The following is a 26,533-nucleotide window of genomic DNA, read 5'->3' on the forward strand; positions in this document are numbered from 1 at the left end:
GTTTTTCTTCTGCAGTTCACTCGTGAGAAAATGAGTTTGAAATGTATTAGTGAGCTAAATCTGATCAGATGAGAGCTGAGATGGAGACGTGTTCAGAGTGGATACAGACCCGGTTGGGATGTGGTAACTGGAATCATTAAACTGAGCCCAACATGACACATGGGTTTATTGGAGGAACATGAAGAGTATTTAATGCATTCTCCACTTGAACCATCAAAAGAACAAACAAGTTCCTCCAAACTGTTTTAAGTTCACATTGACTCCCAAACCTTCAGTTTTAGTTCAAAAACTTTGAAGTTTTATAAAAAGTAATAAAATAGTGAAACTCTTTTAAACTTTGTTCTTCATATTTATCTACATATAAACATTCAACCAATCATCTTCTAGTTTTAAATGAAGAAGTCCAAATATGGAAACACAGAAAACAAGTTTACAAATATACAATTACACCATCGTCCTTTAAAAACCAGCTGATGACATCACAGCTGAGAGCTCAACGCACCAATGAAACGAGCCGAGCGCAGACGAGTCATGATCCTGTTTGCTCCTCCCTGCTGAGTCACGGCGGTCCAAAGCGCTGAGTCACGGCGGTCCAAAGCGCTGAGTCACGGCGGTCCAAAGCGCTGAGTCACGGCAGACCAAAGCGCTGAGTCACGGCAGACCAAAGCGCTGAGTCACGGCAGGCCAAAGCGCTATGTCACGGCGGTCCAAAGCGCTATGTCACGGCGGTCCAAAGCGCTGAGTCACGGCGGTCCAAAGCGCTGAGTCACGGCGGTCCAAAGCGCTGAGTCACGGCAGACCAAAGCGCTGAGTCACGGCAGGCCAAAGCGCTGAGTCACGGCAGACCAAAGCGCTGAGTCACGGCAGGCCAAAGCGCTATGTCACGGCGGTCCAAAGCGCTATGTCACGGCGGTCCAAAGCGCTGAGTCACGGCGGTCCAAAACGCTGAGTCACGGCGGTCCAAAGCGCTGAGTCACGGCAGACCAAAGCGCTGAGTCACGGCAGGCCAAAGTGCTATGTCACGGCGGTCCAAAGCGCTGAGTCACGGCGGTCCAAAGCGCTATGTCACGGCGGTCCAAAGCGCTGAGTCACGGCGGTCCAAAGCGCTGAGTCACGGCGGTCCAAAGCGCTGAGTCACGGCGGTCCAAAGCGCTGAGTCACGGCGGTCCAAAGCGCTATGTCACGGCGGTCCAAAGCGCTATGTCACGGCGGTCCAAAGCGCTGAGTCACGGCGGTCCAAAGCGCTGAGTCACGGCGGTCCAAAGCGCTGAGTCACGGCGGTCCAAAGCGCTGAGTCACAGCGGTCAGACGGATTGTCAGGTCTTCTGTGTAACAAACGTTGCTCATGTTCGGATACTGAAGGAGTTACGCACAGGTGATTATTTATTGATCAGCTTATGTATAGATCTGAGTTTCCTGTTGATCATCAGATAAAACACTCCTCACTCAGAAACAACAAACCACATGAAATGAAATGTGTTGAACATAACACAAAGTCACGAGGACCCTGAAGAGCAGGGGCGTCCCTCTGGTTCTTTGAACACAGCTCAGATCCTGATCCTGATGGAGATCTCCTTTTTAACAGGAACTTTAGTCCAAACTGGAAAGAACAGAACAAGTCTCATAAGTCCAGCTCCAGCAGATAAAGGGAGCAGTTTTCCCTGTTATCCCCAGGCGTTAGGTAGGCCCCCCTTCAGTGGGAAGCAGGCACATCCCACCCCCCGCTGGCTTTAGTGTTCATCACACACAGAGCTGGGGAGGACCCTTCAGGGAACAGTGTTCCCCTCTGAGCAGAACCCACTGATTGCACAAACTGGCAGCTCTTCTGGTGCTCCATCCAGACTGGCAGCTCTTCACCAACTTGTTTTAAGAGTTTTTTTTTTAGCATTTGTATTTCTAGGACAATGTGATGCTCATACCTGTTCACTCAACCTAAGCTCCTCTTTAAAAGCCCCCCATCTTCATAATGTACTTCAGATCAAGTTCTGGTTCTGCTTTGTCCTGATCTGTCTGAACTGCATTCAAGGTTCACTGAGGGGCTTTGGTTCCATCTGTCTCAATGCCCAGTAGGGCCTGGACTGCCTCCAGAGGGACCCCATCTGGGGTCTGAATGTGCATGGTGGTCCCATCTGGTCCCTTGACAATGACAATCCCATCTGACCCCTGCTCTGCCAGTTGGACCGTCAAGCCCTCCGTCTCGATATAGATCTCCTGTCCTTCTTGCAGTTCTTTGGCCTCACATGGTTCTGATGTGCCGGACTCTGGCTGAGAGGAGTCCCTCTGCTGGAACTGAGGAAAAGCTGGGGTCTGGATTAAGCTGGACTCAGGCGTCTTTGTGTTTGTGGTGCTCTCTGAACTTGAACTCAGGGTGTTCTCCAGCTCTGTCATTTGGGCTGTGATGTCAGTGGTGCTTAAGACCTGGTGTGGGTGTCCCAGCAGAGGCCCTTCCTCTTGGCCCTTGCCTGGACCTGCCTCCATAGGGGCTGAAGGAGGTGGGACCTGGCTGGAGGTGGTCTTAGCTGAGGTGGAGCCACAGGAGCTGAAGGACAATGAGAAACACATTCAGAGCCCAGCAGAACAGATTAGATGAGTGGAAGCGGTGGGGTCTGCTCACCTGGAGGTGGGATCAGCAGAAGGGGGCAGTTTGGATCCTCCAGGAATCCCCAGAGGAGACACAGAGACTGAGCAGGATTTCAGAGGAGAGTTCACCAGAGGGATGGAGGCTACTGAAGAACCACCTCAGGATGAAACGTGAGAAAAGTCAACCCAACAGAACAGGCCCATCCGCTACTGAAATGAATGGATTACTAATGAAACACATGTTGTTGTTAAGTATTGGTACCTGTTTGTGGCGACTCGGTGCCATTCTGTTGAACTGCAACGCTGTTCTCCATCTTAAATCTCTTTGATGGTGGCAACATCTTAGAGTTCTGAAAGAGTTCCTCAGTAAATCAGACTTCATCTGCATCAGAGTCCGGCTGTTTTCATCAAAGTACTAAAGATCTGATATAGAATCTCTCTCCAGACAAGAGATCCATTGGTTACTGCCTTCATAAATCTCTTTAAAAGGCAGTGAGGTATATCATTAATATTCTTATAGACTCTTAGTTTTCTCAAAACATATCACTGTAATAATTAATAATAATTCATGATAATTCATAATTTTACACAATTTTTTGGTCCATTTGAATGGAGACTACGTTTCTTAATGTTGTGCAACATTTAAAATGACATTATAGTAAAGTCTGTGGTAGCACTACCAGCTCTAACAGACAGGTGCACAGTTCTAATACCACTGACAATATGCTTACCCCCATATATCGCACATTCTTATTGGTCAAACTGGAGCTGGGAGATGCCCCAGGAACCACCTTCATCCTGTTCACCTCATCCAGGATCCCAAGGGACCGGGCCACCTGAGACAGGAGTCCAGCACGGAACAAAGAGCCGGTTATGCGTGTGGTCCTACACATAATCTGTATCAGACAGTTTCACACCTCTACAGTAGGGAAAATCAAACAAACGGTCTCACCTCAATGTTCCTAACCTCCAGAGGCATGGCTCCCCCCTGTGGACTGCTGATGTAGTCCTGGGCGGCCTGTCTCACCTGGGCCTGGAGAGATTCAAATTCATGGTAGACGTCTGGAAAGCGAGTGCGAGCCGGACCCGTGCGCTCCACCTGAAACCGTCAGCAGACACAGAACATGATCACAGACCAGCACCGAAGGGAACAGTTGGCGTACGTTCTTCTGGACTTTCAACACTCATGAAGGCAGTAATGGACACACTTACAGATGATCTGAACTGATCATTTTTCCTGATTAGGCAACTACAATAGCACCCAGGATCAGGAGGAGAACCCGTACTGTGGAGCCAAAAAAACTACTGAAACAGTAGTTGTTGAAACAGGGAACGGATGACCTTCAGCAGGGAGGACTGCTAACCAGAACGAGATAGAGCTCACTGTGTGAAGTTATTGCTGCTGGCAGGAATGAGCTTCTGTGTTGCAGAAAAAAGCAGCCTTTGACTGAAACAACACTTTGGTGTTTGATTATTTAGTTTTCTCCATCGGATTTCTTGTGTAGTATTCTTCTTTTTCCAATCAGATCCAACACAGAGCCATCGTTCAGGTTGTTCAGTTGGGCCTGTTCAGACCTGATGCTAGCATCCATCTGGGGCGACACATCCCAAAAGGACAGCGCTTTGTACAGGTGTGGCACACTGAGACCACCCTGAGGAAACATTCACATGCAGAGGTGGTCCAGGACCCTTTTGTCCACATTCTTCCTAGGATCTGAACACATCTGGTACCACCTGCTGAACTAAAGGAACTCCACGCAAGCAGCAGATTAACCCCAGGATGTTTTCTCCTTCTCTCAGTTTCCGGAGAAATTTGATTCTGCAGAAAAGCAGCGTCAGAACTCACAAGGCGAAATATTCTCGGGGAAACCTCCTGCTCGTCTCTGATGTTCATTTTAGCAGAGACCATGAACAAATTAGCTGGGAGCTCTTGGGTTTGTCTGGTTGGTCCAGAGAGTCCCCTTTTAACGGAGCTCAGCCCAGACAAGCTGGCTTCCAGCTGGCTCAGTGCAGAGGGACATGCACTCCCTTACAGTACAGAGGGATATTGGATTCTGTGGACACAACATCAAAGCTTTTATCGTCTCAAATGAAAGATCAGATAAAAGCTAAGAAGGCTGGCTATACAGAGAGGAGCTGAAACTTTTTGTAGATTCTTGAAGCAGTAACAACCTGCTCCTGAATGTGGAGAAAACCAAAGAACTGCTGATGGACTTCAGGAGGAAACGGCCCATGCACACGCCGCTCTACATGGAGGACACTGCTGTGGAGATCGTCCCACATTATCAAGTTCCTGGGGGTCCACGTAGCCGACAACCGCACCTGGTGGCTGCGCACCTGGTCCACTGTAAAAAAGGCTCACCAGCGCCTGCCCTTCCTGCAGAGGCTAAAGAGAGCCCACCTCAGCCCATCAATCCTCACCACCTTCTTTCTCCTGAAATCTATTTTCCAGCTTTTTCTGTACACCTTCTTCACCTTCGTCTGTTATCATCTTTCTCTGCTGTTGTGGGAGAAGGATGTCATGACATGCTCATGACTTCTGGCCTAGTTACATCCTGGGCCTTGTTGACTGGTTCAGAATATTGTTGATAGTTAGAATGAGCGTGTTTATGATAAACTGCGAAAGCTAGGCGCCTCCAGAGAGGGCCACGTACACTTGTTATGATAAAACGGTATAAAAGGGTGTCCCAAAATGAGCTCGTCGGACATTTTGTACATTCTGTATGCACATTTGCTGTGACGGTTTGTTCAATAAACTCCCCAATGGACGGCTGACCAACGCGGGATGCGACTCTAATTTCTCCACAACATAATGGTGACCCCGAATTCGTGAGAGTTTGCATCTGGATCCCGGCGGAGCGTGTCCTCTGTGCCCCGACAACCGACATCAGCTGTAACAAGCCGGCAGGTGGGATTTTGTTCCTACCATTACGCAGTTAATCTCTGTTAGTGGAGCACAGCTGACGGCTTCTTCCGGCTTCCCCAAATTTAAAAGAACACAGGAGAGAGACGGATCCTGTATTCGGTAAGCCCTTCCATTGCTTTCCTCTGCGCAGGGGGGCTGCTGAAATTGTTTGGGAAATTTTGGGCCAAGAGGAGCCATATGTTTGAATTGGGATAAAATTGGGTAAACAGCAGCTTATGTGAGTTGTAAAGCAGACAGCTGTGGTCAGTTGGTCTGGCTTGTGTGGTTGTTGTATTTTTGGGGTAATTAAGAAGGACTATAGTCGCTGCGCTCCGGCCAATTGTGAATCGGATGAATTCAAACTGGATTAATTAATAGCTGTAAAGAAGCGGGTAGGTTGTTGAGCAACCATCAATGGTACCTCTTGCCTTCTATCAGCCATCCTTCAATGCATTGGGGGGAGGAACACTGACGGGAGTACGGGGTACACTAGACTCATTAAACATACGTGAAAATTATTTTCACTAGTCAAGGAGTAAAACGAATACTGATAATTGATTGACTGGCGAACATTAAAGTTCAACGATTGAATCAATCAGGCTTTCAAAAAAAACTCTGAAATGAAAAAATCCAGTTCTATGAGGAGCACATTTTAAGTATATATGTTTATATCATTTTATATATCTGCTTAGAACTCTTTGGAGTTATCCGAGACCTCAGTATAAAGACATTTTGAGAAGAAAATTCAAATTCGTTTATGAAATTGGCCACAGGAGATTATTATTGAGAGGTCACAGCGAAGCTGGTAAAGTACACGTCAGCATCTGTTGCTTTGGTCAGAGACCATATCACAAGGCTTGTAGGGAAAACACATTTTGTATTCCATATATTGCCGACACACACATCTCCTGAAAAATTAAAAGTCTAAATGAAAGAAATTGATAATTTAAAAATGTGAAGATTTGAACGGTGACTGACAAAACTTTGATCGACCGACTTGGTGTGGGTGCGTGGGACCGGTCTCTGTTTGTCTGTCAATGTGTGTGGAGTCCTGCTAGTTTGTGTGAATCAAGAAAGAGAAGAAAAGAAAAAGTTCTGACTCATATCATCCCTTGACTTTTGAGTATTCGTAGCATTTTAAGTTAAACTCAGATTTGCTTCATTGTTATAATTTGCTTCATTGTTATAATTTGCTTAATTGTTATAGTTGCCACATTAATAACTTGGGGAGATAAGGTGTTGTTGCAGTAATGTGCTGTGAGTTTTAAACGCTGAGTGTTTATTTCTTTAAGATTCTGTATTGTCGTTGAGTGCATCTTGTTACTATTGATTATTGAATACTGCTGTGATTGGTGTTAAGTTTCTAAAGTTCTATTCTCAACAGGCGAGTGAAGGTGTTTTGGCCTTCAGGGGGACAGAGAGTGCTGCGCGGGCACGCGGCTGGTGTGAAGGCGCGTGCTCTGTCCTTGACAGTTTTCTGCTGCTTCAAATGTTCGTGTGTGATCACACTTTCTTTCCTTGTGTCTTCCAGGGGCACTTTATGGTTGAACTGTAATAATTATTAGTTTTCTTTAGGTAATGTGCTAATTGCAGAGTTGTTATCAGTCGAGTAAATGTTGGTTTCGCAATTCCTAAGGGAGAGTTTCTGTCTTTAGGCCATCGATTCATCACGTCGTTCGACGTTAATGTGACATTCCTGATAAAGAAAGTTTTTCGCTTATGCATTGTTTCTGTATCTTTTGATTTGTAGTTTCTCTGTTCACAGCACGTTAAATTGTATTTCTATCTCTTTCTTAACAAATTATTTTTCACTAAGTATTTCTTCTCTGTCCAGCTGGAAAGTTTGTATTTCTTCCTCTTTCTTAACTTGAAACAAAAAGTGTGACAAACGCCATTTTGAGTTGGGGTGTGGTTCAATTGTTATGTCTGGTTCAATTGTTATGCTTGGGAGGAGTTAATAACAGTCTAGGAAGTAGATGTAATGGTGTGTTCATATTTGGTTGGTTAGAAATTCACGTGGTTCATTGGAGGCAGGCTTAGAGGTGTGTTCATATTTTATTGGTTAGTAGTTACGTGTCTCAGACGTGTTTCATTGGAGATAGATTTAGAGGTGTGTTCAGATTTCATTGACTTTCAAAAAAAAAAAAAAAAGTTTTATTTCATTGGTCAGAATTGACGTAGCTGTGACGTACATTGGATCATCTGGATTGGGGGAGGACATTGTGTGTGGATTGGATCGGCAACATCCTGATGTGAGCAAAGGTTGGGGCAACGCCTTTAGCCTGAGTCACTTCAAACAGAGTAAGCATTAACTGAGCTTTCAATTAGCAATAAATTAACATTGGGTAGCATTAGCAATACAGCAAGTATTGATTAGCAATAATTAGTATTGATTAGCAATAACTAGCATTGTTTAGCATTGATTAGCGTTGATTAGCAATTAATAGTATTGGTTAGCAATAACTAGCATTGATTAGCAATCACTAGCGTTGAATAGCATAATTAGCATTCAATTAGCATTGGTCAACAAGGAAGCTAGTATTGATTAGCAATAGTTAGCATTGGTTAGCATTAGTAGCATTTGTTAGCATTTCGTTAGCCATAATTAGCATTGATCAGAAATACAATTAGCATTGATTAGCAATAGTTAGCATTAGTAGCATTTGTTAGCATTTCGTTAGCCATAATTAGCATTGATCAGAAAGACAATTAGCATTGATTAGCAATAGCAATAAGGCAAATATTGGTTTAAATCTTAATTAGCAATAGGTTAGCATTTATTAGCAACAGCTAGGAAGCTAACAGCAATTGGCATTGGTTAGAAGTCAAAAAGCTAAATTAGCCTAACATTGAATTAACATTGGTTCAATTTAAAAAAAAAAAAAAACAACCTAGAGCATAAGCTTTCAAAGCTAACATAGGCTAACCTTAACATTAGCATTGACAATATCCAATCCAATAATTAGCTGCATCTAAGCTAAATTTAGCCGAGCATTAAATTAGCATTGATTAGAGTTAAATAATTAGTTAATTTAAATTGACCTTCAAAAAAAAAAAAAAAAAAAAAAGGGGGAATACGAATAATAAATAAGGAAAATTTAGAAAATAGATAAGTAAATAAAAAGAAAAAGTCAAAAGTCAATAGAAGGGAACTAACTAGTTGAAACAATGGATGTAACACTAACAATAATCATCAGCGCCAAACACCCTGAACATTCCAAAGATATTAAAAAGATATCTCTAAAATGGGAAAAACGAACAAAAAATAACGTCTCACCCTGGCCAAAAGGTGGCACTTTTAATGGAGCTACCTGTAAGATTATGGAACAAAGGATTAAAGCTTACAAACCAAAGGACAAAAGCAAAAAGAGACAGGAAAAGAGAGAGCTTGAATTAAAAGTTCTACATTTCTTTGAAAATGCAGAGCTATATCCAACACTGCCAGGAACAGTAAACATACAAGGAGATTCTGAAATAAAAGATCATAAAATATCTCATGAACGTCCAGAACCACAAATAGCTACATCGAGCAGTCATGGAGCTCCTGAGCCAGACGCCGTCTGTAATTCAGATCAGACAAGGGGACAGCTCCCACAATACCAAAAATCACCCGAACTGGCATCTCCAGTTCAAAAGGCATCTTCTGAAGAACATAAGAGTCCAACAGCGTCAGCACCGAGTTTGATAGAAATGACGCCGGGACAGTATGTGCCGTGGCAGACGCTCGACCTAGGGGGGCTGGTTGCTCGATTGCCGGACATTCACACAGGTGCAAGTAGATGGATAAGAGCTTTTGAACAAGAGACTGTGCATAAACTGTTGTCTGTGGGACACATTAAGGCAGTGTGGGCACTGTGTTTTGGAACTTCTACCATGGAGGGCATTTTGAGACACAGTGAGAATGACTGGATGTTAAGCCACCGAGCTGATGGAACTGATTTTAATGCATATCGAGCTGCACTCTGGAGAGCGTTACGAGCTGAGTTTCCGGTGGGAGTGGACCTCGAAGCATTAAAGGGGGAGCCACTGTCAGGAACAGAGAGTCCAGCTGTGTACATTGCACAACAATTGAAGAAATGGAGACAAGAGTCTGAGGGAGAAATCGAGAAGAGCCCAGCTTGGGTGACATTGTTCAGAGTTTCCATCAAAGAGGCTCTGCCTGCCCCAGTTCAGGGGAGGCTGGAGGATGTGGTGGGGTTGAATTCAATGTCACATGGACAATTCCGAGACCACGTGGTGCATGCAGTAAACAAATACAGAAAAGAACTGAAACGGAAGGAGCAGGAGGAGGATATGCAAAGGGAACTTGCACGGTTGCAGTTAGAAGAACTGCAAGCGAAGCAAGAAGTACGAAATGAGGCCATGACAGCGGGGGCCGCTGAACAGCCATCACAGGGGCAAGCCCATCGTCGACCCTGTCAAAGGTCAAGAAGAGGTGCACCTGGAGGACGAAGGTCCTCGGGGGCATGTTGGGCCTGTGGCGAGAGGGGACACTTTGTTTACAGCTGTCCGAGAGCACCGAGAAACCTGAGTGTTCGGCAGGACCGTGGCCAGTCCCTGCGGGGCGGAGCAAGTGGCCCGGCAGGTCCAAGGCGTTCCTCTGGCAGAGGAATCCCAGTATTGGTTTACATTGACATATAGAGGTAAGAAGTACACTTACACCAGACGTACTCAAAAGGGTTTAAAAACCGCCCTCAGGTGTGTCATCACTACAAAACAAAACAAAGTTTTTAAGTTAAATGTATCACGACTACTAAGTTTCTAAAACTTGAATTTAAATAGGTCACTGTTACTAGGACACAACAAAACAAAGTTTCTGAATTTGAAATTTAAATGTGCCACTATTACGAAGTTCTAAAATTTGAACGGAACAAAGTTTCTAATTTAAATTTTAGCATTGATAGTCTGAATTAGAGTATCTATTTAGCCCATAGGGAATTACTGATATCTCTCCATCCCACTTGGAGGGAGTAAGAAAAGCGCCATGTCCAAAATAAATAAATAAATATCTAATGAATAAATAAGTAAAATTAAAATAAAACAAGTATGATCTTCTTTTGGGAGGATTATGCAATAAAATGCGCTTCCTCTGGAAGGAATCATGAAAGATCCAAAGATCAAAGGTTGAAAGCACAACTGGAGAGGACAACCGAGGCTAAGTTAGCCTTTGAAAATTTGAAACGAAATGAGCAAAAGTCATCCAAAACGGCCAACACTAGTCTATGAGAAGCCATTTTTCTTATATGTCTCCAATAAAAACCATAAGATTTCAGAACTAATAAATCAGAGTAGGTATGTTGTGACTCGGACAGGATGTTTGCAGGTTGTGCATCTTTTGACACGTCCAGATGTGAATACAGAAGTGTACTACATCGGATCCTGCAGATGTCATTCCACGTGAGTTTGAAGGAGAACCACATGAGCGTGTGTCAGAAGCTGTGAGATACATTAAACTGAGACCTGACTTAGGAGCAACTCCACTTGTTCAGGCGGATGTCACTTATGTTGTGTATGGATCATGTGTGAGATCATTTGGGTGATCATGAGGTTTTGCAGTTGTGAAACAGGAAGGTGGAGAACTTTGTGACGGTGAAAGCTGAGAAGTGTGAACGGCCATGTTCGGCACAGTTGGCTGAACTGAAGGCACTAACGGAAGCATGTTGACTGGTGAAAGGTAAGGTTACGAATGTGTACACAGATTCTGCATATGCTCATGATATTTGCTATTTGTTTGAAGCAGTTTGGAAGCAGAGAGGGTTCAGGAGGTCAGACGGAAGTCCAGCGCGACAGGAGGTCCAAATGAAGGAGCGGATTGCAGTCATGAAAATTGAAAATTGGCAGTGATACAGTGTCAAATAATCGTAGAGGTAACAAAATGGTCGGTAAAGGTAATAACGCGGCTGATGAAGCAGCGAAAGTAGCATCAAAGTGCCAGCTTGCTGTTTTGGCACCAATGGTGTTACTGGAGCCAGAGGTCGCGCCACCACATGGATATTGGTCATACATATTGGATAAATAGTCGTAATTTTTTTTGGTAAGAGAATTGATTCATCTGTTTGTCATTCCATCAGAGATTAGCTCAAATAATGGTTAAGTGTTTGTTTAGAAAAGTGCAAGAGGCATTCTGCAGCAGCTGCGAATCAAGCAGCGCTGTGGGGCCGTTTATCATCCACAGAGTCAAGGGATGGGTAAGAGGATCAATGGAACCTGGAAAGTGAAATTGAATTGAATCTGTGCTTCAACTAAACTAACTAGATGCTTTGCTGCTTGCACTAATGAGCTTTCGTATGCAGACTCATAGAGTCATGCACTAACACCGCATAAATGCTAACGGGTCGACCCAGGCCGGCACCTCAGTTCCCACTTGAGCAGGTGCAAACAGAGTGGACAGCTTACATGAAGCAACTAACTGCAATCCACAGAACAATCTATCTACAGGAGGAGTTCAGAGACTTGAGTCTCAAACAGCTGGTTGAGAGGCCAGTGGTGCCAGGCGACCAGGTGCACATCGAAGTGTTCCGGAGGAAGTGGCTTGAGCCAAGACGGAAAGGACCGTACACAATGGTGCGAGCAACATCAACAGCAGTTCAAGTGGAAGGTAGCAACACATGGTACCATTTGAATCACTGCACTAAGGTTCGGACTAAAGACACAGACGGAGTTAAGTCCGAGGGAAAGGATGAACAAAAGGAAGAGGTTAAGATTTCTGACACTGTGCGCATCCAGGTGTGGGTGTTGGCCGACAGCATGGGCTCAGGAGAACGAAGCCTGGAGATGTTGGACGGGATCCCGCATCCAGGAGAGGCTGGAAGGGTCCCGTGATGAAGCCACCCCGCAGGGAAGTAGCCAGCCTGGATCGGATGAGTATGATGCAACAATACACACCCACTCAGACCATGCCACGCCACAAACTTTGCCAGCAATACACACTAGAGCTAGTCGTGAAAAGGCAGATGCTAAGCTTGAATTTAAGTTCATGGAGTAAACGATTTGAGGAGGGGTGGATCATGGGTCCGGTGGAGGAGACGACCAAATCACCGCCTCTGGACGCCACGACAAAGGGGCAATCTGGTAAGATCATGTCAGATTGGGTCAGAAGGAGTTGTTCACAATGGTTGTAAGAATAGAAAGATTTTTCGGGAAAGGCTAGGGGGATTTGATACCATTAGCACTACAGGACAGAATAATTATGTTAATCCAAGAACAGACGGAGTGTACATGCACAGGTAGAGTCAGGAAAACAGTGTAACTGTGGAAAATGGGTTAAGGCAGCACAGGATATGTGGTATAGATGGGCATGGTACACTACGAGAGAACTGACAGCGACGGAGTGTCTCATATGCGCAGACGCTCCAGGAGCATTGCCTGTTGTTGTTCCAGAGCCACACACCTTCAGGGACTGTGCGGTGGTCCAGCAACGGGAATGCAGAGAAGGTAGGTTCACATCGGCAGAGGATAAATGGTTATTGTTTCCTATGTGTGGTATTAAATGCGGATTGATGTTTGGGCCAAATAAATTACATAGTTATTTTCAAAATAAGGGAGGGCCACAAATTGGAGTCTTCTGGTGCTGAATTTAATCTGAGTACATCACAGGATGGGCCTCCCACTGATTATAGAGTAGATTACGATGGTGAGTTTGAATGCTTTTGGAACTCGCGTAGGTAATACTACTGGTAAATGAAAACAAGATTTATTGGGATTTATTTATTTGGATCAAAATGTGAAAATATAGAAATGATCATTTTAACTCTATATCTTTTTGGGGATCAGACACACCTGATAGCTGAGAGTTACTGGATGTGTGGAGATGATGTTTTGTTAAATGTGCTACCCAACAGGGAGATAGGTTTTTGGGCACTGGTGAGGAGGAACACATCAGTTGTGTTAGTGTATGACAAGGTAAACGAGATGCGAGGGTTGGATGTGGAAAAAGGGAGAGTTAAAACATATAGTGGTAACTACATCATGGATAAGCACGTTTACTTGGATGCAATATGGCAGCCGAGAGGGATTCCTTTGAGCTCAAAGCACGCAGGGAGGTTGCAGCTGGATTTGAGGCTAGTTTGCAGGGGATCACAATTAACAAAATGGGGAGTGGATTAATTACATATAATACAACCAACAGGGAATTCTTAGCTACACGAGTGAAGGGCTTGCAGGCTTTGGAGAACAACTACATGAGACGAGTATGATGGCTTGGTAGAACAGACAAGTTTTAGAATGTATATTAGAAGGGAAAATGGTGTGTGCCAGATGGTTGGGGAAAATGTTGTACATTTATACCCGGGAACACTGCAGCTCATGGAGCGTTTACAACGGCCGTGAAGGAGTTCAGAGAACGGAGAGAGGAGCTGACGTGTGATGCTGGTGGAGGTGAACGGTGGTGGACTGGTCTGTTTGGGATTTTGGGAGAAGGGGGAGCGATGACAGTTAAGGCGGGAGTAGCAATATTGTTGATAGTGAGGATGGTTTCCCTATTGGGGTGTTGCATTATACCCATTCTGAGAAGGTGTTTGCTGCAAGTGATGTTCAAACGAACAGTGGAAGGAATCAGGAGGCAGATGACCATGCGAGACCAGGTCTGAGGACCAACGCATGGGAGAGCGGGTCAACGAATGAAGGTTATCAACGGACGGTTCACAAGTTTCTTTCTTCGAGGGTGGAACCAAGTATAGTCTGATAGGGAGAAGAGATGCTGAAGATCTCTTTGATTGGGAGTGATGTACTGGCGACCTCTCCTCCCAGAGTTAGCTTAGCAGTTCCAGACCCAGCCAGACGGATGTTCGGCCAGAAGCAGACGACACCAGAGTACAGGAGATGGGACGGGACTGGAGGAGCTGCATTACATTGCATTTTATTACTATTGTTGTGTGATAATCCATAATTTTATGTATTGTACTTGATACAAAACGGTGATTAACTGATTTGAAGGTGGTGTATTCAGTCTATGTGTATAATCAATCAGAACTGATCACTGATATGTACATTGCCAATTGTGTCAGTCAACTGTTCGGAGTGCGACCTTGGTAAAGTGGTCGGTCGCCAGTGGGGGGGGCCGTAGGTGAATTTTCCCAAAATAAGAACATGAGTTACGAAAGTAGCAGCCGGTGGGTTTTTCGCACCTATGCACTGCGAACAGTGGACAAGTGTGATGGCAATGTAAAACTTGTAGTGTTGTTGAATTCAATATCGTGTAATTTAATTTAATCATTTAATGTGATTCGAGTACACATATATATATATTCCTTTTCATTTATTCAAAATGGTTCCGTTGATTGATATTGTAGAATTATTAGAATAATTTAGTGTTGATTATGTTAATTAATTCTTAATTAACTATGTGGGATGATTTTCTTTCATTTTAGATTATTTCTTTATTAAATCACTGATAAGTGATTTCAGGGGGGACTATGTGGGAGAAGGATGTCATGACATGCTCATGACTTCTGGCCTAGTTACATCCTGGGCCTTGTTGACTGGTTCATATGAATATTGTTGATAGTTAGAATGAGCGTGTTTATGATAAACTGCGAAAGCTAGGCGCCTCCAGAGAGGGCCACGTACACTTGTTATGATAAAACGGTATAAAAGGGTGTCCCAAAATGAGCTCGTCGGACATTTTGTACATTCTGTATGCACATTTGCTGTGACGGTTTGTTCAATAAACTCCCCAATGGACGGCTGACCAACGCGGGATTCGACTCTAATTTCTCCACAACACTGTTTTTTTAATCGTCCTCAACCGCTCAGTCTCCTTCCTGAAGGCTTTCTTTTTCATATTCGGCAGCTGTTTAAGACCAGTAGTGATTCAGAGTTAGTTATTGGGGAAATACCTCTCTGTCCTTGTTGGGATGATACTCTCACAAAGAAGTACTAGTAGTCTGTTAAACACTGTTGTGGCAATAATATCTCTGTAGCCTTTTTCATAAATAATCCAGTCTCTTCCCGCTGTAGTTCACACAAACACTGTTGGAGGTGAACTTTCCCTGCTTGAAATGTGAGGGCGGTGGTGTTGGGGAACAGGTGACTACAAGAGGCAGCAAGCGGATGTGTAAGAAAAGACAGGCCCACCATGTCCAGAGCCATCAGCATCTCAGAACTAATCTATAGCCCCTTTCACACTGCCGAATAACCCGCGTTTAATCCGTGAATTTAGCGTGTCCGCTGTTGCGTTCACACTGCCGACCCGGGCTGCCGCGTCAACTCGACTCGCCTTTCGACCCGCGTCGGACCCTAGTCTTTTTGCCGAGCCGAGTTTGATGTGAACGCAATCGACGCGGGTCGGACGTGGGCGTGGGCGTGACGTGAGGAGTTTAAAAGACAGGACAGCTGATTCAGAACAACAGCGACAGGTGAGGACAAGTTTTACTCTGTTTTAGCCTACATCAAGTTCGAGACATTTTTTAATATGGCCAACTGGGGAGACAAGGAGGTCCGCGAGCTCCTCAGCCTCCGAGCAGAGGACGTTATTTTCCGCCACATTTCGGGGACTATAGTGCTCTTGTATTCTCCGCATATGTTCTTCGGCGGCATCCCACGTTGTAACCATCCACACCCCGTAAAATAACATCTCCATGAACTGCATATACAATTGCAAAAACGAGTCCTCAAGGTGTATTTAACCCTACCTCCGACGCATGGCTTGTCCCTACGTCATTGTACACGCCCAGCATTTTATGTGTTTCGTCTGATGCTCTGCCACTAGGCAACGCCCCCTGAACTCGGCTTCAGGCGACACAGGTCACCAACACGCTAAGCGTTCACATTGCTCGACGCGGGTCGAAGGTGCAATTTGGACCCGCTAAGGTAGCGGGTCGCAGTGTGAAAGGGGCTTCTGTCACCCCTGGCACCCTGCCACTGGGAAGCTTTTTGACTACTTGGCAACCTCTGCCCACACCCGAAAAAAAGCTCCTTACACCCCACTTTGGGTCTGCAGTTCTGCACCCAGACCAAAAGCAACCTAGGGTAGGCACTGCATTCCCTTACTGAACCATTGAACAGGTTGCCAAAACCTCCTCGACGGCAACTGAAAGTCCTTCTTCATGGCCTCGCCTAATCCCTCCCATGCCAAATTTTCAGCTTCTGCAACCACTGACTCTGCAACTCTCTTGGCCATCTGGTACCTGTCTCTTGCTTCAAATGACCCCAGAACAACCGAGCCTGAAAGGCCTCCTTCTTCAGCTCGACTGCTTCCCTCCACCAATGATGGTAGCTCTGATCATGGCCCATTCAGATTCTACATCCCAAACCTCCCCTAGTACTAGGGGTGCAATGGATCAAAAAACTCACGGTTCGGATCGTTCCTCGGATCAGAGTCACGGATCGGATCATTTTTCAGGATCAGCAAAAATAGACAAGACAAATAAACATGTTTTGTCTTTTTGTTTATTAACACTTTTAAATTATTAAATTGAAATATATAAAATCAACTCAAAGTGCACAATTAGCATCTTCTTTTCAACATAATCAAAGAAAAACAACTTTTTTGATCGCTTTAGCCCGGTCAGATTGTGAAGCAAGGGGCTGCTTAAACACCGCGGTGATCAGCGGTTGTTGAGCCGCTTTCGGTTTCACTCCCGTCAGTGACCGGGGTGATGTCGCTGCAAATGCGTGGCAATGCCCGATGTGTTTCCACTGTTGTGTGGCTTTCTTGTGCCACAGTGCCTACACACCGTCACGGTTTTATCCACCAACCTCTTTCCTTCTTCATTAAATTTGACAGGGAAGCCAAAATGCTCCCAAACAGGGGATTTAAATGAGGTGGGGCGTGAAGCTCTTCTGTTCCTCCGCTCGCCATGACCACGCTGTGTTGCAGGTTAGGGGTTTTCTTTATGTTAGCTATCGCTATGTCAGCTACGTGTTATGTCTGTGTGGTAACCTAGGCGACAGGTTTGTGTGGCAGCGCGAGTATATGGAAACAGACGTAGCACTAGAGGCAGCAGTTATCGTTACAGTAGTCACCGAAGTCTAGCCTACTTTTATTTTCCATGCCCACTGTTCTACATGTTGTACGCTGAGGACAATAAATCACAAACGAGCCATAGGACTGTTTGCTTATTGAAGAGGGAACTGTTGCAGACTTTTACCCAGAGCGTGGAAAGTAGCTCTTTCCCTGGAACTAGCAGGAATGGTAACGGCTGTGTGAGGACTGAACATGCGCACAATTTTTTTTTGTTTTTTCATAAATCAATCCGCGAATCATGTGTGTGCCGAACCGAAATAATTTATCCGAACGGATCACGGATCAATGATGATCCGTTGCACCACTACCTGGTACATGTGAAACCTCCAGACAGGGGCCCTCACCAGATGTTCTCTGTTGGCCCTACATACTGGTTTGGGTTTACCAGGTTTGTCTGGCAATCTCTGTTGCCACTGGATCCCACTAACCACCAGGTGGGGATCAGTTGATAGCTTTACTCTGCTTTTCACCCCAGTGTCAAAGACAATTAGCCAGAAGCCTGTGGATACAACTACAAAATCAATCATTGACCTTTGGCCTGAAGGTGGCCCGGTACCAACAAAACCTATGTGCCATGTTATGCTCCAACTGTCTGTTTGCAATGGATGAGAGGACGGCGTCCAATCAGTCTGTTTGGAGAATGAGCTCCTCTGTCGCTGAAGTTTCATGGAGGGGATGTGATGGATTGTCAAAGATGGAGAGCAGTTTGGTCACTGATCTCTCTCTATCCCTCACAGACTCAAAAATCTCCATTTTCTGTCCCGTGATGCAGCCGGCCTTCTTGATCAAGTTATTGAGTCCGTTGGCATCTCTGGCACTGATGCTGCTCCCTAAGCAGACTACAGCAGATGGCACTCGCTACAACAGACTGTCCACCAGGTCTCTGTACTTGGACTCCTGTCCTTCTCTGATACACCCCATCAGTGCAGAGTCATCAGAGAGCTTCTGCAGGTGGCATAACTCAGAGTAATACCGAGTTAAGGTGGACAGCGTGAACCGGAGGCAGGAGACAGGAGACAGCCCTCTGTGGTGCACCTATGTAACAAACCAGCCGAACAAACTGAGGCTTGTCTAACACATGGTCAGCTACCCAGGAGACAGTAGATGCTACCCAGGAGACAGTAGATGCAGCAACACCCATGATGAGCACTCTGGGATGCTGTTCAGTGCATAAGCACAAGCAACAGTTAGCCCCCCCCTTCTGTGATTGGCAGGAAGGTGACCCTCTCACTCACCAGGGAAAACACCAACACTGAGGTCTGCAGCCAGGGGCTTGTGATTATCCCCATCCTGGTCCGATGTGTGAGGGTCAGCCCCATTCCAAACGTTTGGTTCCAGAGCCCACCCTGTGTGAAGGTGCCAGCCATCACACATTCCACGATGATGGAGGGAGGAAAGGGTTTAGAATATTTTCTCTTATCTTTCTTCTGCCCAACATCCACTTTTTGTCTTCCACTTGTCTGGAATTTGGAGTCTTATTCCATGGATTAGTTGGGTTTTTGGAAAGCTCAATCAGCTGGTCCCACTTGTAAACAACTCTTTCATTGCCATAGTAACGTTAAAAAGGGCCTGAAGTACCAGGAAAAACCACTCAAGCAGCATAGCTTCAAAACCAGCATGAAAAACCATAAAAATAAATTAAAAAGTGTTTTATGGCAAAAAGAGTAGAAAATCTCAACAAGAACACAATCAAACATGCAGGGAGCTGCCCCCCCCCCCATTATCACTTTTCCAGAAAATCAGAGGAATTTCATTGTTTTTCTTTAATATAATAAAATTATTCATATTTAACTGAGTGAAAATGTAATCCCTTTACAAAGGTAAAATTATGCTAAATATATTATTATTATTATAATAAGATGCAATCCACTACAAAAAAACAAAACAATGTATGCTGGAATAATATTTTGATAACTGATTTTGATAGTCATAAGTCTTTTTTTTATAACAGATAAACTCGGTTTTGTCCAGGAGTCAGTCAGAAAACACAATAAATAACCTTCATCCATGATATTGAAAACTCAACGAGGCCTGGATCTAAGGTCCTGCTGGATCCCTGGAGACATTTCTGTTAAGTTCAAATGTGTACATCAGGGGTGTCAAACTCATTTTCACCGAGGGCCACATCAGTATAATCGTTGCCCTCAAAGGGCCAGATGTAACTTATAAATGTAACTACATGCAATGTAAAATAAATGTAACTGCTCCTTAATGTTAAATAACTCTGAATTTATTACTTATTCAAGTCACAAATATTACATTTATTTGCATAGATGTAAAAAAAATATATGTTTGCTTGTTGCTCTGTTATTATTATTAATAACATTATATTATCATAAATCCTTTTAATTTGTCAGGTTATGAAACCCACATCACTTCACCAATCAACGATCAAACCTTCCAAGTGAATAAAGAAAAATAACAAACACAAGTTATGACATTTACTTTGTTCCAAACTTGAAATATCAAACAAAGCTAGCTTTTACTGCCGCATTGTTTTCAGTTGTGGCTTTCACGAACACATTCTGCTGCGATCGCTGTTTGCCTTTTAATTCTTGGGCAATTTGTTGTTTTTCCTTGATGCCTGATGTTGGCACACTCAGCTCCGTGTTTGGTCTCAGAATGCAGACGTAGATCGTACTCTTTGACAACCGCCACCGCCTCACAACACAGAAGAGATACTGGTTTTTCTCCTTGAAGCACAAACACGTATTTGCCTTCCCATCTTTCTTGAAACAGAAAAATCTCTATTTTTCTCTTCCTGGACAGTTTGGGATCATTATTTGTATTTCTCAATTCCACTTGTTGGGAAAATCGCATCGATTTGGAAACGTTGCAGTCCAGTGGCGGGATACCGTCACTTTGCGCGTAACATAATTGGCATGCATTGTGGGAAATGTAGTTTTTGGTCACTGCACGTATTTGACTTATTTATTTTTAGACAATCAGACCTTTTAAGCTCTCACGGGCCACATAAAATGACGTGGCGGGCCACTTTTGGCCCGCGGGCCTTGAGTTTGACACATATGGTGTACATGTTGTTGCTTACCTTTGCCAGCAGCAGCTCCCACAGACTCAACACTTTGGTTAAACGGGGAAGAACAATATCCATCAGTTCCTCATCCTCACACTGCTCCACAAGCTGCAAACAGCAATAAGCATGCAGGATTTATGTAAAAAGGTCAGGTCTCCATGGAGGAACTTCCCGTCTCCACCCTTACCTCCTGCAGCCTGTCCCGTCTCCTTTCTATTTGCTGCTCTGCAGTTACCGTGGTTATGGCAAGCTTTGGAGGTCGACCACGACGACCCCGTCGATTCACAAGGCCCATTGTCACCTGAAAGAATCGACCAATCAGATTCACCGAATAGATGACGACATACAGGTCAAGAAAAAGAAACCAAAGACCCGAGTAGCCACGGAGCTCTGAGGAGGTTCTGTTGGGCTCCACCAAACACAAGCAAACTAACCTTAGGAGGTGGTCCCAGTGACCGACCCCTGCCCCTGCCCCTGCCCCTCCCTCGTCCTCGTCCTCGTCCTCTGGGACGGCCAGGGCCCCGGTGATAATGGCCCCTGAGTCCTACAGCTGCTGCAGGACCCCTGTCTGCCTGAAGACAAACAGAGAGCAAACTGATTAAAACCTTTTACTCAAAGGTTAGTAATGAAGAAATTCATTAAATGTGCTGCAAACAGGTAAATAAATCAACGTCACACAGAACGGAAGTGGAACAGTAATGACTGTGTAATTAATAAATACACAGAAACCAATGTACCATTCAAGTGTGTAAATAGTTCTAAAAAGTATAGAAAAGATGAATAATTTAGTAAGGCACCCCCTAACCAGTCAGCTCACCGGATCATAGCCTTGTATTTTTAGTGTATACAGTATTTAATCAGTCAGTAACCCACAATCCAAACCAGATAATGAGCAGCTATTTAGTATTCTGAACGAAACTCAAAGTGACAAGAAGGAAGCTTTTACTCAGTAATTAACTGACTAATCAAACATAAAGTCTGAGACCAAATGACCTCAAGATCTCTGCTCTGATTGGTGGATGGGTATCTCACTATGTCTGTTGCCATGGCGGCAATCTTTTCATTCTCCTCTTCCTCCTCTCTGGCAGTTCCCGTGCTTGTCTCCTCTGATTGGTTGTCACGTCTGAGGGGGTGTGGTGTGTTGCTGGGCGCGTTGCTGGGCGCGTTGCTGGGCGCGTTGCTGGGCGCGTTGCTGGGCACGTTGCTGGGCACGTTGCTGGGTGGATCAGGATCTCCGTGGGTTGGATTTAGTTTATAGTGGCGGTTTAGACCTCCAGGCCCGATGTAGGCTTTATCGCAGGTCTGGCAGCGGTGGGAGCGGGACTTGTGGCTGTAGATGAGGGAGGACGTGCTGTTGGGGGCGGGGCCTTCCTCTTCCTCCACGCTCATGTCAGAGTAGTCATCAGAATCAGACTGGTGGCTTTCAGCTAGATCCTCCGTCTTTATGAACTTGTAGTCCTTGGCTTTGTACTTTGGGGGTCTGGACACTCGACCAGATCTGGTTTGTACCTTCACTGCCTTCCTGTCCCTTTTCTTGGCCTTCCTCTCCTTCTCCTTTTCTCGGTCCTTTTCCCTCACCACAGAGGGGATGGTCACTGTGACCAGTCGGCCAGCAGCAGCTGGGGTGGTCTGCACTGGGCCCGCCGTGCTGACAGCAGAGGATTTATCTGGGTCTTTAGTGGCAGAAGTAACCGTGCCGTTACAGGGGGCTTTGATTAAAGGGATGCTGTTGGTTTTAGCTGAGGTAGTGGCTGGGGCCTTAATGATTGAAGAGGGGGGGTTCCTAGCCGTGGAGGTCATCTGGACTTTGACTGGGGACGCTGCAGGTTTTTGACCAGGACTGGAGGTGGAACCTGGAAATGTCTGGCCGGTCAGCTTGTGGACCAATGGGAGCAGAGATCCCACCACAGGAGTGGGGCTCTGCAGCAGCAGCTGGATGGGGGGGTCCCCTGGGTTCTGCTGCAGGAAGAACTGCTGACCCTGCTGACTGACCACAGGCTGGATGTGGATGATCTGAGCATTGCCCACGCTGCCATTAGCTGACAGTTTCACCTGTGAGTGACTCATAGCCACAGTCTTCTGCTGGGGGGCCACACCAGACTTCCCCTCCTGTTTGGGAGGAGCCTGGATCTGGATCCTGACAGGCTCTGCCTGGAAGGACAGAAACCGGATGAGAATTAATAAGAGAAACAGGTCAGACAATTCAACATCCTGAGTAAAGAAAAAGGCTCCACAGAGGTTTCTTCAGCTCTGCTGTGGTACCAGAGTCCCACCGGGCCCACCACAGCAAGCCCATACAATGACCACAACCATCTTTATTATTATTTATCTGTTTATTCAGATTGTAGATTTCCTTATTAGTAGATTTATGTAGAACACTGTATACTACAACTATAACATATAGTGGGTAATGAAAGTATTATTCAGAATAAATAAATGAGCTTTAAATGTCATGCGATATTCTGATCACATGACATAAGTGAAAGCTCCAGGACTGAGACTGTTTGGTCCCAAACATAAATGTGTCGAGCTGTGATGACGCATCAGTTAATCAGCCGCACACACACATGCAGTCATCAATAATTTGGGCTATTTTTCAAAATACATTTGGGAAAAATACAAGAAATGAACAGCTCTTCCCCTGTATGAAAGGATATTTCGCCATCTTGGATCTTTGGTTGGACAATGATAAAATATGTGGACTTAGCATTTCTTTGTTTTTTTACACTATAATTAGGTCTGTTAATTCAGTTTTATATGTATCGCACCAAGTCACAACAAATGTCATCTCAAGACACACAAAAAAAACACAGTCCAATTCATTAGAATCCAATTAGAATCCCCCATTTTCACCACATCACTTCACCCAGAGCAGGCTCAACATGCCCAGGCTGCCTTCTGGTTATGTTGAAATAACCCTTTAAAAAGGAGGTCACACTGGTTATCAACACAGTAAGTTTTCTGACTCTGGCAACATGTTCATGTGCAAACAGGCCAGTTGACATCAGGTGACCAATCACAATCATGGATATGAAGCTGCACATTTCTAACAAAAGGAACTATTTATAATCCTGACATGAAAACTCAATCTCTCCATCAGCCTGAGAGCAACACAGCTGCTGCAGCCAAAGACAGAAGGAAAGCATGATCAATAACCTGATCAATGTCCCTGCCAGGCATTAAAGCTGTTTGTGGAATTAAAGGAATGTTCTGCAGGTGTATTATTGTCTGTCTCTGTCAGATGCAACACTGGCTGTTCGAAACATTTCAGAGGGCTTCATCTTCTGTCGTCCAGCCTCTGAAATGTTCCAGAAAAAGGCTTTTAAGATATGGAAAAGAGACCCTCACACCCACCCCCTTCTGCCATAGAGAAATGGGGGTGGATCAGTGATGGTTTGGGCTGCCATATCATGGCACTCCCTTGGCCCAATACTTGTGCTAGATGGGCGCGTCCAAGGACTACCGAACCATTCTGGAGGACCGTGTGCATCCAATGGTTCAAACATTGTATCCTGAAGGCGGTGCCGTGTATCAGGATGACAATGCACCAATACACACAGCAAGACTGGTGAAAGATTGGTCTGATGAACATGAAAGTGAAGTTGAACATCTTCCATGGCCTGCACAGTCACCAGATCTAAATATTATTGAGCCACTTTGGGATGTTTTGGAGGAGCGAGTCAGGAAACGTTTTCCTCCACCAGCATCACGTAGTGACCTGGCCACTATCCTGCAAGAAGAAAGCTTAAAATCCCTCTGACCACTGTGCAGGACTTGTATATGTCATTCCCAAGACGAATTGACGCTGTATTGGCCGCAAAAGGAGGCCCTACACCATACTAATAAATAATTGTGGTCTAAAACCAGGTGTTTCAGTTTCATTGTCTAACCCCTGTATGTGACTGCAAGGATACAAACCATATTTATATGGGCCTTTGTTTTGTTGTGATCAGGGAGCAGGTGAGCATGCAAGTGAGCATGCAGGTGAGCATAGTAAAATACGAGGAACCAAGGCTGAGGGGGTCAGTCTACACCAAGTGGTGCTGTTACAGTCTGGATGAACCAGGCTGAGCCTTCATATGTGACTCACCTGGGCCGAGTTGCTGGTCTGCATAGCGACCTGCTGTGCTACGCTCTTCAGCTGCTGGGAGGCATTGTTCTGGGTGGAGGTCTTTAAGTTCTGCTGAGGAACCTGGACCTGCTTCAGAACCTGATGAGTCTGTACTTGCTGCTTCGGGGTCTGATGGACGTGGACCTGATTCTGGGACTTGGCAACCTGGTTGATGACCTGCTGCAGTTGGTTGGGGTCCAGAGCCGTGTTTTGGACTGGAATGGTTTTGACCACCTGGCTCTGTTGGAGCAGCTGGGCGGCCTCGGTATCGGAGACCTGCACGATCTGGTGCTTGGTGAGCTGGTTCAGCACAGCCTGTTGCTCCTCGGCCGTCAGTCCGGAGCCCTCCACCAAGCTGCCGTCCGGCTGCACGTAGATGATGGTGGTGTTGGCCAGGTCAGTGAAGTCTGTGCCCACCACGATGTTCTGTTCCCCCGGGCAGCTCTGTAAAACGTCCGTAAACTGTGCCCCGGATCCTGCTGACATACTCTCCGGTGGCTGAGTCCCCTCCGCACAGGACACGGGCTCTGAACTTTCCCCGAGCTGAAGGCTGTGGTCTGCAGTGGCTGTAGATACATTCTCCCGGGTCAGTGTGCTGTGAGCGGCGGACTGTGACGGGCACCGGCCTGTAGGGTGCTGCGCTGCGGCCCCCGGCGGCTCACAGACTGTTATTGTTCTGACCGCGCCGCTGTCATCCTCGCTGTCCGCCATTTTGGCTGAGGTTAACGGCTCAGACTGGGGGCCTGGATGCAGTCAACTTGGTCGTCAGACGATATCACCGGAAAGAATAGTTGTTCATAAAATCTGTGTGGGCTTGCAAATAAAACGCTCCGCGGAAATGAATGTCAGCATTAACGGTAACGGTGATACCGCCGGAGAGAAAGTGTTAGCGGGAGGAGTTTTGAACTAGCTTAGCATAGCACCGAGCAGGGGCGGGAGCTCGGGTTTCCTGGCCCGGATCCACCGCCGGACCGGAGCCAGAGGTGTCAAACATTCAGGGCTCGTTTCTCCATAAAGCGAGGAAATAACTGGGGAAATACAAGGGATTTTTTTTTAGAAAAACAAAGAACATTTCTAAATTAGACCAGTTAAGCCAATAATTAGATGAAACTCTCTGTGTGCTGGAGAGGGATCTGTGTATTTTTTTTTTATCATCTTTTATGATAAATATATCTTAGATGCAAATTTGGGTCAGTGTTCAGTGTCTACTGAAAACACAAGTTCCTTTGGTTGGTCGATTTTTCTGTGAGATTTCAGAAGAAAAGTAGTTTGGATACGAAGCTAAGTTAAAACTTTGAGGTTTGAAGGATTTGAGTGGATCCGGTTTCCCTGTTTTCCAGGCAGCGGGCACCAAGTTTCCTCCTCCGGTCATTCATTTGTCAAACTTCTGTAGCTGCTAATGAAGAGCAGGAGGGTGGTCGCTGAACACTAAAGTAGAGACCACTGCTGCCCAAAGAGCAGAGCTGTTTGTTTACTCTGCTGGAGGAAGATGAAGTCAGGGAAAGGCGAGTAAAGCGGAGCAGTGCTGCGCCCAGCCTGCAGGGGGCGCAGTTTGAGGACAGGTTCGATGAGACGGTCGTCGGACACTCAGGGCGATGTCACCTGTCCGCGCTTCACCATCCACCCGCAGCAGAACCCCCCGGATCCCAGTGTGAGGGTGTCCTTCAGCGGCGACGGCCCACCAGCAGGTACCGCGACCCCCGCTGCTCTGCCATGCTAACGGTTAGCTGCTGGCTGATGCTAGCTGGTCCGGACTAGCAGCTGCATGGATAGCACCGTGTCTGTGTTTACTGTCAGCTGTCATCTTCCGGCACAGCCTGCTGAACACGCCAAACTCTCTGCTACAAATGAGCACTTTAATATTTCTCTAATTTAAGACTGGAGTGCATTTAATGCGATGAGCAGAAACCTTCAGTGATGGTTTGTTCCGGGTGGGAC

The 26,533-nt window shown here is 45.6% G+C and overlaps 2 protein-coding genes across 6 annotated transcripts in view; one reads left to right on the forward strand and one right to left on the reverse strand.

Annotated features, from left to right (window-relative positions):
- Positions 1-149: 149 nt before the first annotated feature.
- znf839 (zinc finger protein 839) lies at positions 150-25,634 on the reverse strand. 3 transcript variants are annotated; one of them, XM_075448575.1, is made up of 10 exons: positions 24,575-25,634; positions 21,478-22,635; positions 20,919-21,056; positions 20,672-20,785; positions 20,500-20,592; positions 3,533-3,679; positions 3,312-3,416; positions 2,843-2,930; positions 2,615-2,726; positions 150-2,539 (listed from the first exon to the last, which is right to left on the reverse strand). In XM_075448575.1, the coding sequence occupies exons 1-10, from the start codon at positions 25,304-25,306 to the stop codon at positions 2,029-2,031; spliced, it is 3,198 nt and encodes a 1,065-aa protein (XP_075304690.1). In that variant the 5' UTR covers positions 25,307-25,634; the 3' UTR covers positions 150-2,028. The 3 variants fall into 3 exon arrangements, with proteins under 3 accessions (XP_075304690.1, XP_075304689.1, XP_075304691.1); XM_075448574.1 differs by having other exon boundaries at positions 2,615-2,738; positions 24,575-25,632; XM_075448576.1 differs by having other exon boundaries at positions 2,615-2,738; positions 21,517-22,635; positions 24,575-25,630.
- The window catches only part of tecpr2 (tectonin beta-propeller repeat containing 2), a 48,217-nt gene continuing 47,196 nt past the window's right edge, over positions 25,513-26,533 (forward strand). For 2 of the 3 annotated variants that reach the window (XM_075448571.1, XM_075448573.1), the window contains exon 1: positions 25,514-26,283. The gene's annotated coding sequence lies outside the window, so the exon portion shown is untranslated. Of the gene's footprint in view, positions 26,284-26,533 lie in introns of all 3 variants that reach the window. The other variant, XM_075448572.1, reaches the window with a different exon arrangement.

Source organism: Odontesthes bonariensis, chromosome 17, assembly GCF_027942865.1.
Source record: "Odontesthes bonariensis isolate fOdoBon6 chromosome 17, fOdoBon6.hap1, whole genome shotgun sequence".
NCBI classification, from domain to species: domain Eukaryota; kingdom Metazoa; phylum Chordata; class Actinopteri; order Atheriniformes; family Atherinopsidae; genus Odontesthes; species Odontesthes bonariensis.